Source organism: Vipera ursinii (assembly GCF_947247035.1).
Source record: "Vipera ursinii genome assembly, chromosome: 4".
Taxonomy (NCBI): Eukaryota; Metazoa; Chordata; class Lepidosauria; order Squamata; family Viperidae; genus Vipera; species Vipera ursinii.
Window position 1 is genome coordinate 56,437,844 of NC_139514.1, and position 18,615 is coordinate 56,456,458.

The following is an 18,615-nucleotide window of genomic DNA, read 5'->3' on the forward strand; positions in this document are numbered from 1 at the left end:
TTGGGGAGGTTTGGGCGCCTCCCCAAACCTCCCCAAACCTCGGCAGGTCTCCGTTCCTGTTTGGGGAGGTTTGGGCGCCTCCCCAAACCTCCCCAAACCTCGGCAGGTCTCCGTTCCTCCGCGCAGACCTGCCGACCTTTGGGGAGGTTTGGGCGCCTCCCCAAACGTCCCCAAACCTCGGCAGGTCTCCGTTCCTGTTTGGGGAGGTTTGGGCGCCTCCCCAAACCTCCCCAAACCTCGGCAGGTCTCCGTTCCTCCGCGCAGACCTGCCGACGTTTGGGGAGGTTTGGGCGCCTCCCCAAACGTCCCCAAACCTCGGCAGGTCTCCGTTCCTCCGCGCAGACCTGCCGACCTTTGGGGAGGTTTGGGCGCCTCCCCAAACCTCCCCAAACCTCGGCAGGTCTCCGTTCCTCCTGCCGACCTTTGGGGAGGTTTGGGCGCCTCCCCAAACCTCCCCAAACCTCGGCAGGTCTCCGTTCCTCCTGCCGACCTTTGGGGAGGTTTGGGCGCCTCCCCAAACCTCCCCAAACCTCGGCAGGTCTCCGTTCCTCCTGCCGACCTTTGGGGAGGTTTGGGCGCCTCCCCAAACCTCCCCAAACCTCGGCAGGTCTCCGTTCCTCCTGCCGACCTTTGGGGAGGTTTGGGCGCCTCCCCAAACCTCGGCAGGTCTCCGTTCCTCCGCGCAGACCTGCCGACGTTTGGGAAGGTTTGGGCGCCTCCCCAAACCTCCCCAGGTCTCCGTTCCTGTTTGGGGAGGTTTGGGCGCCTCCCCAAACCTCCCCAAACCTCGGCAGGTCTCCGTTCCTGTTTGGGGAGGTTTGGGCGCCTCCCCAAACCTCCCCAAACCTCGGCAGGTCTCCGTTCCTCCGCGCAGACCTGCCGACCTTTGGGGAGGTTTGGGCGCCTCCCCAAACGTCCCCAAACCTCGGCAGGTCTCCGTTCCTGTTTGGGGAGGTTTGGGCGCCTCCCCAAACCTCCCCAAACCTCGGCAGGTCTCCGTTCCTCCGCGCAGACCTGCCGACGTTTGGGGAGGTTTGGGCGCCTCCCCAAACGTCCCCAAACCTCGGCAGGTCTCCGTTCCTCCGCGCAGACCTGCCGACGTTTGGGAAGGTTTGGGCGCCTCCCCAAACCTCCCCAGGTCTCCGTTCCTGTTTGGGGAGGTTTGGGCGCCTCCCCAAACCTCCCCAAACCTCGGCAGGTCTCCGTTCCTGTTTGGGGAGGTTTGGGCGCCTCCCCAAACCTCCCCAAACCTCGGCAGGTCTCCGTTCCTCCGCGCAGACCTGCCGACCTTTGGGGAGGTTTGGGCGCCTCCCCAAACGTCCCCAAACCTCGGCAGGTCTCCGTTCCTGTTTGGGGAGGTTTGGGCGCCTCCCCAAACCTCCCCAAACCTCGGCAGGTCTCCGTTCCTCCGCGCAGACCTGCCGACCTTTGGGGAGGTTTGGGCGCCTCCCCAAACGTCCCCAAACCTCGGCAGGTCTCCGTTCCTGTTTGGGGAGGTTTGGGCGCCTCCCCAAACGTCCCCAAACCTCGGCAGGTCTCCGTTCCTCCGCGCAGACCTGCCGACCTTTGGGGAGGTTTGGGCGCCTCCCCAAACCTCCCCAAACCTCGGCAGGTCTCCGTTCCTGTTTGGGGAGGTTTGGGCGCCTCCCCAAACCTCCCCAAACCTCGGCAGGTCTCCGTTCCTCCGCGCAGACCTGCCGACCTTTGGGGAGGTTTGGGCGCCTCCCCAAACGTCCCCAAACCTCGGCAGGTCTCCGTTCCTGTTTGGGGAGGTTTGGGCGCCTCCCCAAATGTCCCCAAACCTCGGCAGGTCTCCGTTCCTCCGCGCAGACCTGCCGACCTTTGGGGAGGTTTGGGCGCCTCCCCAAACGTCCCCAAACCTCGGCAGGTCTCCGTTCCTGTTTGGGGAGGTTTGGGCGCCTCCCCAAACCTCCCCAAACCTCGGCAGGTCTCCGTTCCTCCGCGCAGACCTGCCGACGTTTGGGGAGGTTTGGGCGCCTCCCCAAACCTCCCCAAACCTCGGCAGGTCTCCGTTCTTCCTGCCGACCTTTGGGGAGGTTTGGGCGCCTCCCCAAACCTCCCCAAACCTCGGCAGGTCTGCGCGGAGGAACGGAGACCTGCCGAGGTTTGGGGAGGTTTGGGGAGGTTTGGGGAGGCGCCCAAACCTCCCCAAACAGGAACGGAGACCTGCCGAGGTTTGGGGACGTTTGGGGAGGCGCCCAAACCTCCCCAAAGGTCGGCAGGTCTGCGCGGAGGAACGGAGACCTGCCGAGGTTTGGGGACGTTTGGGGAGGCGCCCAAACCTCCCCAAACAGGAACGGAGACCTGCCGAGGTTTGGGGACGTTTGGGGAGGCGCCCAAACCTCCCCAAAGGTCGGCAGGTCTGCGCGGAGGAACGGAGACCTGCCGAGGTTTGGGGACGTTTGGGGAGGCGCCCAAACCTCCCCAAACAGGAACGGAGACCTGCCGAGGTTTGGGGACGTTTGGGGAGGCGCCCAAACCTCCCCAAAGGTCGGCAGGTCTGCGCGGAGGAACGGAGACCTGCCGAGGTTTGGGGACGTTTGGGGAGGCGCCCAAACCTCCCCAAACAGGAACGGAGACCTGCCGAGGTTTGGGGACGTTTGGGGGGGCGCCCAAACCTCCCCAAAGGTCGGCAGGTCTGCGCGGAGGAACGGAGACCTGCCGAGGCTTGGGGAGGTTTGGGGAGGCGCCCAAACCTCCCCAAACAGGAACGGAGACCTGCCGAGGTTTGGGGAGGTTTGGGGAGGCGCCCAAACCTCCCCAAACAGGAACGGAGACCTGCCGAGGTTTGGGGACGTTTGGGGAGGCGCCCAAACCTCCCCAAAGGTCGGCAGGTCTGCGCGGAGGAACGGAGACCTGCCGAGGTTTGGGGACGTTTGGGGAGGCGCCCAAACCTCCCCAAACAGGAACGGAGACCTGCCGAGGTTTGGGGACGTTTGGGGAGGCGCCCAAACCTCCCCAAAGGTCGGCAGGTCTGCGCGGAGGAACGGAGACCTGCCGAGGCTTGGGGAGGTTTGGGGAGGCGCCCAAACCTCCCCAAACAGGAACGGAGACCTGCCGAGGTTTGGGGACGTTTGGGGAGGCGCCCAAACCTCCCCAAACAGGAACGGAGACCTGCCGAGGTTTGGGGACGTTTGGGGAGGCGCCCAAACCTCCCCAAAGGTCGGCAGGTCTGCGCGGAGGAACGGAGACCTGCCGAGGTTTGGGGACGTTTGGGGAGGCGCCCAAACCTCCCCAAAGGTCGGCAGGTCTGCGCGGAGGAACGGAGACCTGCCGAGGTTTGGGGACGTTTGGGGAGGCGCCCAAACCTCCCCAAACAGGAACGGAGACCTGCCGAGGTTTGGGGACGTTTGGGGAGGCGCCCAAACCTCCCCAAAGGTCGGCAGGTCTGCGCGGAGGAACGGAGTCCTGCCGAGGTTTGGGGAGGTTTGGGGGGGCGCCCAAACCTCCCCAAACAGGAACGGAGACCTGCCGAGGTTTGGGGACGTTTGGGGGGGGCGCCCAAACCTCCCCAAAGGTCGGCAGGTCTGCGCGGAGGAACGGAGACCTGCCGAGGCTTGGGGAGGTTTGGGGAGGCGCCCAAACCTCCCCAAACAGGAACGGAGACCTGCCGAGGTTTGGGGAGGTTTGGGGAGGCGCCCAAACCTCCCCAAACAGGAACGGAGACCTGCCGAGGTTTGGGGACGTTTGGGGAGGCGCCCAAACCTCCCCAAAGGTCGGCAGGTCTGCGCGGAGGAACGGAGACCTGCCGAGGTTTGGGGACGTTTGGGGAGGCGCCCAAACCTCCCCAAACAGGAACGGAGACCTGCCGAGGTTTGGGGACGTTTGGGGAGGCGCCCAAACCTCCCCAAAGGTCGGCAGGTCTGCGCGGAGGAACGGAGACCTGCCGAGGTTTGGGGACGTTTGGGGAGGCGCCCAAACCTCCCCAAACAGGAACGGAGACCTGCCGAGGTTTGGGGACGTTTGGGGAGGCGCCCAAACCTCCCCAAAGGTCGGCAGGTCTGCGCGGAGGAACGGAGACCTGCCGAGGCTTGGGGAGGTTTGGGGAGGCGCCCAAACCTCCCCAAACAGGAACGGAGACCTGCCGAGGTTTGGGGACGTTTGGGGAGGCGCCCAAACCTCCCCAAACAGGAACGGAGACCTGCCGAGGTTTGGGGACGTTTGGGGAGGCGCCCAAACCTCCCCAAAGGTCGGCAGGTCTGCGCGGAGGAACGGAGACCTGCCGAGGTTTGGGGACGTTTGGGGAGGCGCCCAAACCTCCCCAAACAGGAACGGAGACCTGCCGAGGTTTGGGGACGTTTGGGGAGGCGCCCAAACCTCCCCAAAGGTCGGCAGGTCTGCGCGGAGGAACGGAGTCCTGCCGAGGTTTGGGGAGGTTTGGGGGGGCGCCCAAACCTCCCCAAACAGGAACGGAGACCTGCCGAGGTTTGGGGACGTTTGGGGGGGCGCCCAAACCTCCCCAAAGGTCGGCAGGTCTGCGCGGAGGAACGGAGACCTGCCGAGGCTTGGGGAGGTTTGGGGAGGCGCCCAAACCTCCCCAAACAGGAACGGAGACCTGCCGAGGTTTGGGGAGGTTTGGGGAGGCGCCCAAACCTCCCCAAACAGGAACGGAGACCTGCCGAGGTTTGGGGACGTTTGGGGAGGCGCCCAAACCTCCCCAAAGGTCGGCAGGTCTGCGCGGAGGAACGGAGACCTGCCGAGGTTTGGGGACGTTTGGGGAGGCGCCCAAACCTCCCCAAACAGGAACGGAGACCTGCCGAGGTTTGGGGACGTTTGGGGAGGTGCCCAAACCTCCCCAAAGGTCGGCAGGTCTGCGCGGAGGAACGGAGACCTGCCGAGGCTTGGGGAGGTTTGGGGAGGCGCCCAAACCTCCCCAAACAGGAACGGAGACCTGCCGAGGTTTGGGGACGTTTGGGGAGGCGCCCAAACCTCCCCAAACAGGAACGGAGACCTGCCGAGGTTTGGGGACGTTTGGGGAGGCGCCCAAACCTCCCCAAAGGTCGGCAGGTCTGCGCGGAGGAACGGAGACCTGCCGAGGTTTGGGGACGTTTGGGGAGGCGCCCAAACCTCCCCAAACAGGAACGGAGACCTGCCGAGGTTTGGGGACGTTTGGGGAGGCGCCCAAACCTCCCCAAAGGTCGGCAGGTCTGCGCGGAGGAACGGAGTCCTGCCGAGGTTTGGGGAGGTTTGGGGAGGCGCCCAAACCTCCCCAAAGGTCGGCAGGAGGAACGGAGACCTGCCGAGGTTTGGGGAGGTTTGGGGAGGCGCCCAAACCTCCCCAAAGGTCGGCAGGAGGAACGGAGACCTGCCGACGAGCCGCGGCTACACAGGGTATTCCTGTGTATTCAGGCTTGCAAAATGGCGGATCGAGCCTCTGCTGGCGGCAGAGGCTTGCAGAACGGCGGATCGGCTTATACTCGAGTCAATAACTTTTTCCAGTTTTTGGGGGTGAAATTGGGGGTCTCGGCTTATACTCGAGTCGGCTTATACTCAAGTATATACGGTATATCTTTCCTGTGAATGATCTTTCAGGTAAGCAGAAATCTTAGACATTTCTGCAAGATTCAAAACTTTAAGCACCCATTCTTCTATAGTAGGCAAACTATCCTTCTTCCAATATTGTCCCACCAGTAACCGTGCTGCTGTTATCATATTCAACATCAAATTAGTTTCTTTAACATCACAATCTACAACAAAACCCAATAAAAACAATTGCGGAGAAAACTTTATCTTTCTCTTAAAAATCTTTTGAATGTTCCACCAAATTTTAATCCAAAAAGCTTTTATATTTCTACAGGTCCACCACATATGAAAATAGGTGGCTTCTAAACTACCACATCTCCAACATTTAGACTGTAAATTGGGATACATGTTAGACAACTTCTTGGGATCCAGATGCCATCTATAAAACATTTTATAAAAATTTTCTCTCAAGTTTTGAGCCTGAGTAAATTTAATATTTCTGACCCAAATTATCTCCCAAGTGTCCAACGAAATTGGTTCCTGGATGTTTTGTGCCCACTTTATCATACAATCTTTAACTAATTCCGTTTCCGAATCCAATTCAATTAAAGCATTATATATCCTCTTTATATGTGCACGATTTAAATCTCTTAATTTGTTTTACTAAATTTTGATCTGTAATTGTGATGCCAACCTTTTGGTCTAACTTCCACCTAGCTTTCAATTGGGTATATTGAAACCAAGAGTAACTTATGTTTTCTTGTCAGGATACTTTATATTGAAACAGCTCTACTAATTACTTTAAGATGTCAGTGAAGTCAGTTACACAGATCTGTCCTCTACTGGACAGAACTATCTATTTAGAAACTGATGAACTGAGGTATTCATTTCCAAGCTCTCCCGTCTCAGCAGAAACAAATGGTATTGAAAGAGGGACCACCAAATTCTGCTTTCTGACTCTGCCATCTTCATGCTCAATTCTCCCAAAAGTTAATCAGAAGAAAACTAAGAAATGCTACGCAAGCAAATACTGTACATGGTGGGAAGAATCTAGATCTTGAATATATGCCATTTTAAAAGAAATAAATACCAGATACCAAGAGGATACTTGTTAATGCAGTCATATCGCATGGAAAGGGGGGAATAATAGCCATAATATTAGGGAAATGAGATTTCTTTCCCCTATCTTAACAGTTCCTCTATCTTAACAGTTAGACACTATGATCACAAATAGGGAGAAATATCAATTTTCCTCTCATTAAAATTCTGATACTAACCATCATAATCAGAAATGAAGGTATTATTGCTCAAAATATCTGGGGCTAGAGGGGAGGGATGAGAAAAAATATTAGTTTTTTTATGCTAAGTAGCTTGCTTCTCATGGAATTGCTATCCAAGCTGACTCTTTACCTGAATAATTTCATCAGGGGAATCTGTATCTAAGGAAGAATGACAACCAGAGCTATTGTTGATTAGTAATACAATGTACTTTGGGGGGTTTGATCAAGAGCTAGCTAAAAACCTTATTCCTCCCATAAAGGAAGGAAACAGAATGGTATTCCAAAGAAGCTTCTTTCTTGAGAAGAAATAATGTTTTACTCCTACTTCCTTTCATCCCAGATAACACAGTTGCATCATACTTTCCCATGTGATTCAATTTTTATAGAAGAGCAGACTCACACGGGAGAGGCTTTTCTGACAACATTTTAAAGAAAAATAAGACAACTTGAGTCATCACATGGCTCATTTTGCAAGCTCCAATCCTTTGGGTTTTTTTTTACTTAAGATTAGTCTGAAGGACCAAATACAGTACTCCTCATGACTATAATGGAGCCTAGAATCTCTATGTAAGCCATAAGGATCATAAGTTGAGATACCCACACGACCAACCTGATTTTACGACATTTTCTGCTTTGGTTGTTACATGAAAGCCATAGTCTTAAAGCAAATGCTGCAATTATCAAGTGAGTGTCATGGGTGTTTGAATGAACCTTTATTGTCAAAGTACAACCATGTACATTGAGATTGGCTAAGCCAATCAATGGATTCACTGTTAAGTGAATCCATGGTCTACAATGCGTGTTGTTCTTTTTTGCCACAAACCAGAAGTAAACATCAATTTCCAGTAAAAAATATATTGTAAACTGCCATAAATGTGGACCAGTTGCTAAGCCCCCAAAGTGCAATCACACAACGAGAGTCACTCATCCTCAAACAGTGCTTCAATGAGTGTGCAGTTACCTCTGTGAGAAAACATTACAAACCTACTCAGTGAGAAAATGATTTGTAAGTCCCCCCAAAATAAACAAAATCGTATAACGGTAAAGAGGTGGGGCATATAATATCTAAACCTGGAGGTACTGCAGGTACTTGTAAAAAGAATGAGAGAAGAAGGAATGGCTCCTGCTGAGAGCTTTGTACTTGTCATGCCTCCTTCTCCTCACTACAAAAAAGGAGATAGTAATGGTTCTAAGTGTTTTGTTCCTTCTTCCTTCATGGGTTATAGCAAACACCAGGCATACAGTGCCTGGAGGCTCTGCACCATGCATACAGTGCCTGGAGGCTCTGCTCCATGCATCTAGACTAGATTTTATTTTGAATCCCCAAGCCTGTGTGTAATTTTACATATAGAAGTGCTCATAAGTGAAATAACATTGTGCAAAAAGCTCCCTTATATGCTGCTTTCTTACCATAATTACCTATCATCTGAATTCCCTGATATGAAGTTAGAAAGATATCACTTCAAGCTGCAATATCTATCTGAATTTGCTTCCCTGTGGGTTTTAAGAAAATATAGACATCTATGCTTGTATGGCCGCAAAATGAAAGTCCACAGAGCCATCTAGTTTCCTATCTCACCAAAGTCAACTGGAAAAAAAAGTCCTTCTCCAGATCTTGGTGACTGTCCTTCCAATTAAAATACAACTTTGCACATAGACTGGAAAATTTATGGGCTTGGTGTTTTGCTGGATGCATTTTGTTAATACGCTTGATTTTTCACAAATATAATGAAAAACCTTATTTTTAGCAGCTAACAGATCTAGAATATATGACTGTGCATTACATCTTCTATTATTTACTTTTCAGGGAGGCTGTTGTATATTTATTTAAATTACAGGAAGTAATCTGCCATTACTTTTGCAGTGACACAACTCTTGTCAAGCCACTTGTTGCTGTTTACACAGCACTCTCGAAATATTCACAGTGTGTAAATACTGTTCTGAATTCAGCAAGTTTCAAAAGCCTAACAGAAGTCTATTTCACAATGCAAACTTGTAGACTTGCTAACACTCAAACATATTTGTTTAAACAGTATTTTTCAACTTTTATTTTATAGATTGAAAGTTATTTCTATTGCTGTATTTTTTCCTAGGAAAATATAGATTGAATGCCAAGATAAAGATTGTAATTATTTCTTGTTACCTACTAATGTACCATTTATATGCTTTATATCTTCTCTTACATCTCAATCTTTTTAAGGATTTTTTTTTAAATTGTGAGAGATCCTAAACTCAGAATTTAGATCAAAGTAGACAACCTTGGGTAATTACTTCAGAGATATTTCCTTAGCAGACTTCTCAATGCCTTCAACAATGGCAGAACTTCTATTATGCTTGAAAAGTTCTTAAGAATTCAGGGAGATATTCAGAGATATAGTGCCTTGAAAATATGAACTGTATAACACAGTCAAATATCCGGAGTTGGCCACAGGAAATGTTAATGACATTTTGTATTATGTCACAAGATGTTTTATAAAATTTGCCAAATTTCAATTCTACTGGAATCATGGATTCTGGATTCTGGATACATTCTGTAGGTTAGCCCATTTGACATATCTAGGTTCAAAAAGTATTGCCCTATGAGCGTCAGCCATCAAATAGAGATAATAAGAGTTGTATGAGGGAGTAAAAAATGCTAGACCACTTTGAATTAGAAACACATCTGAAATTACAATTCATTGTATCTGCAACCGCTTTTTCAATATATCATCAAAATAAAGCAGAAAATTAAGAGCTTGGTTTACAGAAACTGCTTTGGGGGGGGAACTACAGCAATCATTACAGGACTAGTTTTTATTAAAAAGAGAAGCCAAGCCTGTCGGTCTGCTGAAGATCATACATAGCAGGGGTGTCAAACTCAATTACATTGAGGGCCGCATCAGCATTGCAGTTGCCCTCAAGGGGCTGGGTGGGTATGGCCAGGGTGGGTGTGGCCTACTGGGTGGGCGTGGCTAGAGTGCGTATGGCCTACTGGGTGGGCATGGCCAGCTCTACATCGTTTGCATCAAGGGTGCCTATGGGGGCCTGGGCAGGAGTGGGACAGATCTGAGGGTCTCTGGCAGGAGGGTCTCTGGGCCAGGGCCAAGGCAGTGGGGGCCGTTTCCTCACTGTTTCCAGGATGGCTTTGCGGGCCACATGAAACCACTTCGAGGGCCGAATCCGGCCCCCGGGCCTTGTGTTTGACATGTCTGATACATAGCATCAATGGGGACAAGAAGTGGTTTTGGGTTGTTGTTTTTTTGCCCTGCAAGTGTTACTCAGTTTTGAAACATTCAGCTTTAAAACAGAGCAATCTTGGTGTAATTAGGAGATAGAACCTCAAGTAAAATCTCCTCAGATGTTGATGTGACATCTATCTCACTCTCCTTCTTGATAACTTTTCAGTATTTGGTAGAACAGTATCTGATCATTGATAAGATAGATTTTGCCTAGACAGCAGGCTCAGATGTGATGGTATATACCCCTCTTCCTTCTTGAGGATAAGGTGAGATAACCTCTTATCCATGACCATCAAGGATAGACCAGATTCTAAAACAGCTTGGAGAAAAATACAGAAAAGAATAAATTTTTCTTTAACGCAGAACAGAAATGAGGGGAACAATAAGAAAAAGGTTCCGGTTTGTTTCTGTTTATCAACTTCCAGAGAGGACCATCTACTAATTCAAAAGTTCCTCCTGTTTTCCCAGAGAAAATATGAACAGCTGCTCTACTATGTCATTAAACAACGAAAAGTCATATTAAATTTCTTATAACATAAAGGATTAACACAAAATGCAATACATTTTTACCATCAGTTTATCAGCAGACACAGCGAACCAGATTAAAAAATGTTATAGAAAAACACGTCTGTGCTCATGTTTTTCAGCTGTTCTTTTTCTAGGCAACTGAGAAAGCTCTGCAATGATGAAATGCTAAAATTATAGAGTGTTTATATATCTACTATTAAGTTGTTCAAAGGGCAAAGCTCACTATTTAGAATATTAGCCTAAGAAATGCTTTTTAATCCTTTGGAACCTCCTCCTATTATCACTGCTCTTACAACTTTTACATCAAAATGTTACATTTACACTTAACTTTAAGCATTTTCATTAGGCATCACTTTTTAAAATATATTCTCTTAGCCACAAAAATATAGTTCTATGATCAACAATCTCTGAAAAAAAATCTTAATTTAATACAGTATTAAACCTATAACACCCTCTGCTGTCCAGTGTTTATAATAACATTGAAGACACTAAAATGTGTGTATTAATTTTGTTAACTAGCAAATGAAAATTAAATAAATTACTTAGAATTAAAAACTAAGGAAAATTCTTTTTAGGCTAAATCAAGTCAAATAATTTAGTGTAGAAATCTTTTGTTAATATATGCATAAGTAATAGCAATCATGAGCTGGAACTTGTTGCTTTGTCAGTCCACCTCTTATATCTAATAGTCTTTACACTAAGCACAGTATTTTTGGAAGTTCCCAGAGTTTTGAAGATGGCTTACAAATTTGCACAGAGTTGTCTTTTCAAAAAGAGACAACTTAGACGTCCCTATCTCTGTGTGTGTGTGGATAGATTTAGTATTGTTCCATTTTTATTTCTGCAATTCTACCTAGCTTGATAAAAAAAAGAAATTGCTATCCTAACTAGCTTTATTAGATTGTGGATTTGGGACTGAGTGGTATTTCCTTTTCTCTGAAGAATTTGCTATTTACAGCATGCATTTTTAACTGTTCTAAAGTTAACTGTTCTAACTTAGCAGTAGCATGTTAAAATAAATTTGTTTAATATATGATTAATATTATTGTTTAATGCAATATTAAGATATTGAAGATAATACTTTAATTCAAAAATAATCAATTATCATACACTTTTAGTTTGGTGCAACATCCTGGCTTCATATCTCTCAGCAACTGAATCATTGTGTCCAGCAGTACCTGATTTGAACCAACAAGGAATTCACGACCAATTGCTAAAGCAGCAACATCTAAGAAAACACAAAATAAAATATAAAAAACTTTAAACAAATTGTGTTCTTATTTAAGAACACTACTGGAAAAAGTAACTTTCAGAAAGGCTACTAATTAGTTGTTGAACACACACACAAAAACCATTCATGCATAATATTATTACTTAGAATTACTCAAGATTTATATCCTACCTTTCCTCCAGTAGATAATTATTAAATCATTAATTAAATTCATATCCTGCCCATTTCACCTAGAAGACACCTTTCTTACTAATATCCATGTGGAAGGGAAAGGGGTCAGACTGATAAAAGTAGTGTCACAGCACTGCAGCAGGAGCTCCACCTCTTTCTACATGTGCCAAGCAACATCATACATGTTGTAGATTCCAAAGAGGTGGAGCTTTGTGTTTCAATGCTGTGAATGCTGCTGCACACCACCACCCTCTCAAAAAAAAAACCTTTTCGCACAAAAGCCTTGTGCACGTTGGACTCAGAGACAATTAGTCCAGATTTTTGTTTTGTTGAATTTATATCATGCCTTTTGTCTGAGAGGTCAAGGTAACTGACATAGAGATTGCCTTTTATTTTATTCCCACAAAATCCTGTGGTGTAGGTTGTTGAGAGATATAAGTGGGAAGAACTTTTTTCCACAATGAAAAAAAAATTGCTAGGCATTAAGCACAGTAGTTGCTGTGTTCGCTAAGTTCATCGTCTAGGTCTGCCTAATTCTGAATTGGTTCTGGGTAGTTTCGTCAGATTAAAACAAATGATGCCTAAAGACAAATCTATACATGAACAACAACTATCTGAGGAAATAACAAACTATTTTAATCCAAAGCTGGGTTGGGATGGAAGGAAAGGAAGGTTTCCAAAGATTGCTTGAAGGCAGGCAAGGGATCCATACACACCATAGGGGAAGCTGCTCCAAAGGCAACAGAGAAGGCTTAGAGTCTGGGTCCTACTGAAGGACACTGCTTAATCAATGGGACCCAAAGCAAGCTGACAATGTTGGAGCCCACAATCCCTCAAATAGCTAGGCTCTATGCCAGAGCTTTTCAACCAGTGGCACGGATACCACCTGTGTTACATTGGCACCTGGCAGGTGATACACAACCATCCTAGAAAAGTGGTAGCAGGGGAGGGGAATGAACTGAACCGGTGGCAGCACCACACGAGCCTGAGCGAGAGACAGCGGTTGCTGCAGGGTTGTCAGGGCTCAGCGAAAGCGCCAGGATCAATGCTTCTTTGGGGCTGTCAGGGCTCAGCGGAAGCACCAGGATCAGCGCCAGGCTCCAGCTGGAGCTCGGCGCTGATCCTGGTGCTTCTGAGCCCAGAAGAAGCGCCGATCAGCTGGAATGTTGCAGCATCTCCAGGGTCTTGTGATTTACATTCAGATGCTTGGCAACTGATTCATATTTATGACGGTCACAGTGTCCCAGGGTCATGTGAAGTGACCAAAACCTTCTGCAACCACACAGCAGAGGGGAGGAGAATAAAAACCAAACACCCACTCCACCCAACCCCCGCTGCCAATCTTCAACAGAAATGCTCACAACAATGAAAACCTCAGACAGGAGGAAGAGCGCTGCCAGGCGGGCAGGCAGGTGTCTTGCTCAGCTGTGGCTTGGCAGGCACTTTTTCCAGTGCCATTGTAACTTCGAACAGTCACTAAGCAAACTGTTGTAAGTCGAGGACTACCTGTACTTCATCACTATTTTCCTTTTTTTTTTTTTGGCCATCAAGTTTTTGATACCTTGCTAGGCGACTGGTGGTACTCGGATGTTGCCATATCCTAAAAGTGGTACAACGGGTGAAAAGGTTGAAAAGCCCTGTTCTATGCCATGCCATACGAAGCACTCACAGCCACTTAGTCTTCTTAGGGTTGAACCTGAGCCTATTCCTCCAGCCCTAACAGTCTCCAGGTAATGGGACAAGACCTCTACAAAAATTAATAATCCAGAACAATTGTAATATGCATATAAATCCCAGTTCGGGGGAAAATCACCAACAATCGTGACAACTAATAGATAGCTAATAAATAGTTGTGCTACAGAAGACCTGAAGTATTTTAGTTTATTTTCTTATTAAGATAAAACAGTAATTTGCATGAATGGTAAATTTCTTGTTGTTTTCTAGATGCAAATCCTGGTTAGGAGACAGAAACAGAATGGTCTTTGTCTCCCTATGTATCACTACAAGTTTTAAAATCCTGCAACACAGAAAGAAGCACATGTAACTTTGGGGAGAATTCTAAAAGTATAAGGAAAAATATTTTGATTTCACTTATATTACATGTAGCTGCTTAGAACATTTGGAATGTGGCATCTGTCCTTATTTCTTTGACATGCTATTTATACTACATTTATCACTGAAATAAAATTTTAAAGAAATTCTGTTCAAACTATGAACAAGTTATGTTTTCTTATTTCAAAGAGAAAACTTTGACTAAATGTCAGAAATTTTGAAGATACCTACAGCATAGCATAATTTGAGGCAGATACCCCATAGCTTTTCTGCCAGAGGGAAAAGAAGAAATATTTTATTTGCCAAGTAAAGTCAAAGTAAGTAAAGAAGGATTATTATTAAATATATTCTCAAGGAGAAAGATGTTAGTATAATACGATAAGTTTTCATAAATAACTTGGTTATACTAAAATAAACTAAATTAAAAACAAACTTGAAGAGTTGTAAGTCAACAAGTGATTTCTTATTATTCCATAAAATATTAGAAGTTACTTACTTGTAACAATTCCAGCCAAACCTAATACAAACTGACTTTCATCAGAATCCATATCCTGATGTTTGCTATCTTCGTTTAAAGAGTGGACAAAACTCTCCATTGTTTGTCCAGCAATATTAAAAAACTTTACAGCCTGAGCCTGAAATTTCATAGGGAAAAATAACTATTTAATAAGCCTATGAATTTATAAAAACTAGCATTTCAAACAATGAAATGGAAAAGGAGACATTTAGTTACATATTGTCCATTTTATAAGATATTTCCTACTCTAGACAAAGGTCCTCTTATAACAGCAAATCTAGGATAAAGAATTTTCGCATAACTAGGCAATTGCTCATATTTTTAGACTAATAACCAAGTCTACAGCATTAGCCAACATAATTCTTCAGTTCATATATCATAAACAATTTATATTCAACACAAATGACAGTGTGCACTGACTTTTGGTTTCATTGACACATTTTGAGATTTTGATCACTTATGTAATAGGTAAGAAATTCTAAAGAAGTAACAGTTTGTTGCTAGGAAAACAAATATTGCAATAAACAGTCTAAGTTACTAACAGTACAAATAACTTAAAGCAACAGCAACATCAGGAAAGAGTATGTGAAGCTGGAGAAATACTAGGGTCTAAAGGAGAAACTAGAGAGGATATGGAATGTAAAGGCCAAAGTGCCCCACCAGTGTTAGGATCTTTATCTAGTCTTGGTACACCAGCTGCAGCTCAACAGAAATTAGAGGATCCTGCAACATACCCTCACCATATATCTGGACTACAATGAACCTTACATGGAGCTCTTTTTGAGGACTACTCAGAAACTGCAATTGATACAAATTATGATGGTCTACCTACCAGATGTTACCGGGATCACATTTCACTCATGCTATAGGCCTTGCATTGGTTGTCCATTATTTTCTGGGTGCAATTCAACATTCTGTTTTACTTATAAAGCCTTATATAGTTTGGGAACTAGCTACTTGCACGATCATTTCTCCAAACAGAATTGACCTGTCCTAGAAGTTGATTGTTTCTCATTTTCAAGAAAGTGAAAGAGTGACAGTTTCAGGCCAGATTTTTATTACAGCACCAGCCTTATGGAATAGCCTTCCCTTAGAAGCTAATATGCTCCATTTATAGAAGCATTCTTGAAGATGATAAAGACTTTTTCTAGATAGCATTTAGAAGTAGTTAACAAGTTGTTGTTATTATTATTATTGTTTAATGTGATTCCATCTGTATCTAACATATCCAATTTCTCATTATTTCCTTTTGCATCTGAGTATTTAACTGATAACTTATATACAAAAATAAATACAGATTTCATTTAATTCCTAAAGATGTCTTCTAAATTTTTCCATTTACTTTAACATTTATTAAGGGATAGCTTAAATTCTACCAATCTTGTTGACATAGTTTTGACTGATATTTGGCCTCAAATGGAATATATTTACCCTAATCTAGGCTCTAGAAAGTCTTTAGCATGTTTGTCACATTTCACTGTAGTGTGTTAATTCCAACTAGATTGAGAAAAAGAGTAAGATCTTTTTAAAAAGATTTTAACAAGGCTGATAATGATTTAATCTTCCAAAGGTAATTAAATTATTTAATATCCCCAAAGTGGCTAAACTTACACTTCCTAGAATATTTTTAACTGCTTCTTCATTATTAGAAACACTCCATAATAATGTGCATACTGCAGCACCCATTTCTGTGCAATATTCAGCTTGTTGTAATAATTGTTGCTTTGCATCATTCAGCTGCTGTCGAATATTTAATTTTTCCTGAAAGTAATCAAAATATGAAGAGATGATCAGTTGTACTAATCATAGCACTCAGACAGTCCTAATGTTTTTCAAGAAGTTGCAAAAAATCTCTTACTGGTAGCAAATTTTAAATAACAATTATTTAAGTGTGGCTGCTGAGAACCTTAAATGCTTCTTTACTGCATGTTAGAAAGAGAGTATAAGAAGCAAGTTAGACCTGACCATAGTAACCAAGTTCATTGTATTATATGTAAAACAGAAAATATAATTTTCTCAACTAAAAGGGGGGGCATAAGTGAAGGAACTGAATGCTTTTTTCTATTATTATTTGTGTGTGTGTGTGTGTGTGTGTGTGTGTGTGTGTGTGTGTGTGTCTCCCAACATTTTGTTTTCTTCAGATTATCACATCTGGATTGTAAAAATTCAGACACCCACTAAACAGCAGCAAAGTGCTATCTTCACTACTATCTCATAGTCATTTATTCTAGACTTTTGCAACCCAAATCTACTAACCCTAATTTATCCAATCTACGTCTCTCTGAAAAGAAAGCTAGGCAAGGAAACAAAAATCTTGGGTGACAGAAGACAGGAAACAGTTTAATTCTTTTCATCTGTAAGTACAGATAATCCTCAACTTATGACCACAATCAGGACCAGAACATCCATCCCTAAGTGATATGGTCAGGGTTTTTTTTCTCATAGAACGCTCAGAAGGGAGTTCCGGCACCTTTTTTGGATGGAACCTTGTAGGGTAGGCAAGGCGGGTTGTATGACATGTGTGAGTTCCGGCACCTTTTTCTTTTACAAAAAAAGCACTGGATATGGTTATTGAGTACTGCCCAATATTACAACCTTTTTTTGCCATGCTGTTAAACAAATCATGCCCCCAATTAAGTTTGCTTGTTGGAAGCCTCCTGGGAAGGTCGCAGATGGCAATCACCTGACCCAAGGACACTGCAATTGTTGTAAATATTGTTGCCAAGCACTCAGATTTTGATCAGGTGACTGCAGACGGGCTGTGACTGTCATAACTTTGAAGAGTTGTTAAATGAATTTTGTAAATTGAGGACTACCTGTATTTTTAAATAATAAAAATAGATTTCCACCACCATATATGAACAGAGGAGGCATTTGGATAAATCAGCCATCATATTCAGTTTGGATGCAAAATAATAAAACAAAGGCAATAGACTAAAATAAGATGTATAATTCAGATCTTTTATGATCTTTAAAAAAAGACAATGTAAATCTGAAATTCATTATATTGTTTGTGGTTACTTCAAATGTATATACCTAGTCCTATACTGTGTCTAATTTTTAACTTATGGAGAAGACTTCAATATATTCATCAGCAATTCTTCAACTTCTTTCCACAGTTTTATATATCACTACTTCAAAGAGTTAACAGAAAAAGGAACAAGTTTCTGAGGCCTTCTATAAGTGACTTAAGCCAAAGAAATGTTTTCTGCTCATAAATGCACACCTTCCTAGAGAAATGGGCAGTATTGTCTCTGATATCACAAGGAATTTTTGGATGATTCAATAAAGAATTGTTAAAAACTTTCTATTTGATTCACATGCAAAAGGTAAGTATGCAAGAACATCTGGGAACCTCATTTTAAACAGCTTTTGTATTGGCCATGCAACCTGGAAAAAAGGAAAGTTGTACACCAACATGTGCAAAGACATTAGATTGATGAAAATTGTTTAACTATAGGCAGCAATATCTTATGGAAATGGAAATAACATAATAATGAAATTCTATAGATGTCACCTCTTTGAGTCCAGCTGGACTTATCTAGAAATACATATACATAGGATTTGCATCTTAAGCCTACAAACTCTCTATGAGAAAATAGAACAATCATGCTAGGAAAAATATCTTATCTAGTTTGAGAACTTATTTAGTAGTTACGTTTAGTTGTATACTAGTGTTCCCCAATACAAAAAAGTGTTGAATAGTTATCTGATTGTCATGATAATCTGACAATAGTAAAGCATGTTTTCACTTTATTAAAAGAACAATCCTAGTAGCAAAATATTAGCACATATTGTCTCACATAACTTTAGCCTATCTGTGAATGTACATGTTCCACTGATTTCTAAAAGGTAATATTCTCAAGAAAACAAATACAGAACTGCAGAATAAAAGTCTAGTTAAGAGTAAACTTTTAACCTTATTTGCCAATAACCAGTGTATAGCAATTAAGGTACTGGTCTATGACAAAGCAGATCTATGTTCCAGTCCACCATCAGCCATGAAAATTCACTGGCTAAGTTTGGGCCACTCATTCTCAAGACCACCAACCTTGTTGCCATTTTATGGATAAAAGGAAAAACACATAAGCCACATTAAGCTTCTGGAGGAGAGGTAAGATGTAATTTTAATAA

General features: G+C 44.5%; 1 protein-coding gene and 1 long non-coding RNA gene across 2 annotated transcripts in view; one reads left to right on the forward strand and one right to left on the reverse strand.

Moving 5' to 3' along the window:
• Positions 1-18,615, forward strand: part of LOC310640274 — a 367,510-nt gene that overhangs the window by 242,923 nt on the left and 105,972 nt on the right. The gene's annotated exons all lie outside the window — the stretch shown is intronic.
• The window catches only part of HSF2BP (heat shock transcription factor 2 binding protein), a gene marked incomplete at its 3' end in the record, with an annotated part of 29,816 nt that overhangs the window by 5,124 nt on the left and 6,077 nt on the right, over positions 1-18,615 (reverse strand). Inside the window, exons 4-6 of the mRNA XM_083361585.1 lie at positions 16,093-16,242; positions 14,461-14,599; positions 11,621-11,738 (exon numbers count right to left, since the gene is read on the reverse strand). Of these exons, the coding sequence (XP_083217711.1) occupies positions 11,621-11,738; positions 14,461-14,599; positions 16,093-16,242 (407 nt within the window). The remainder of the gene's footprint in view (positions 1-11,620; positions 11,739-14,460; positions 14,600-16,092; positions 16,243-18,615) is intronic.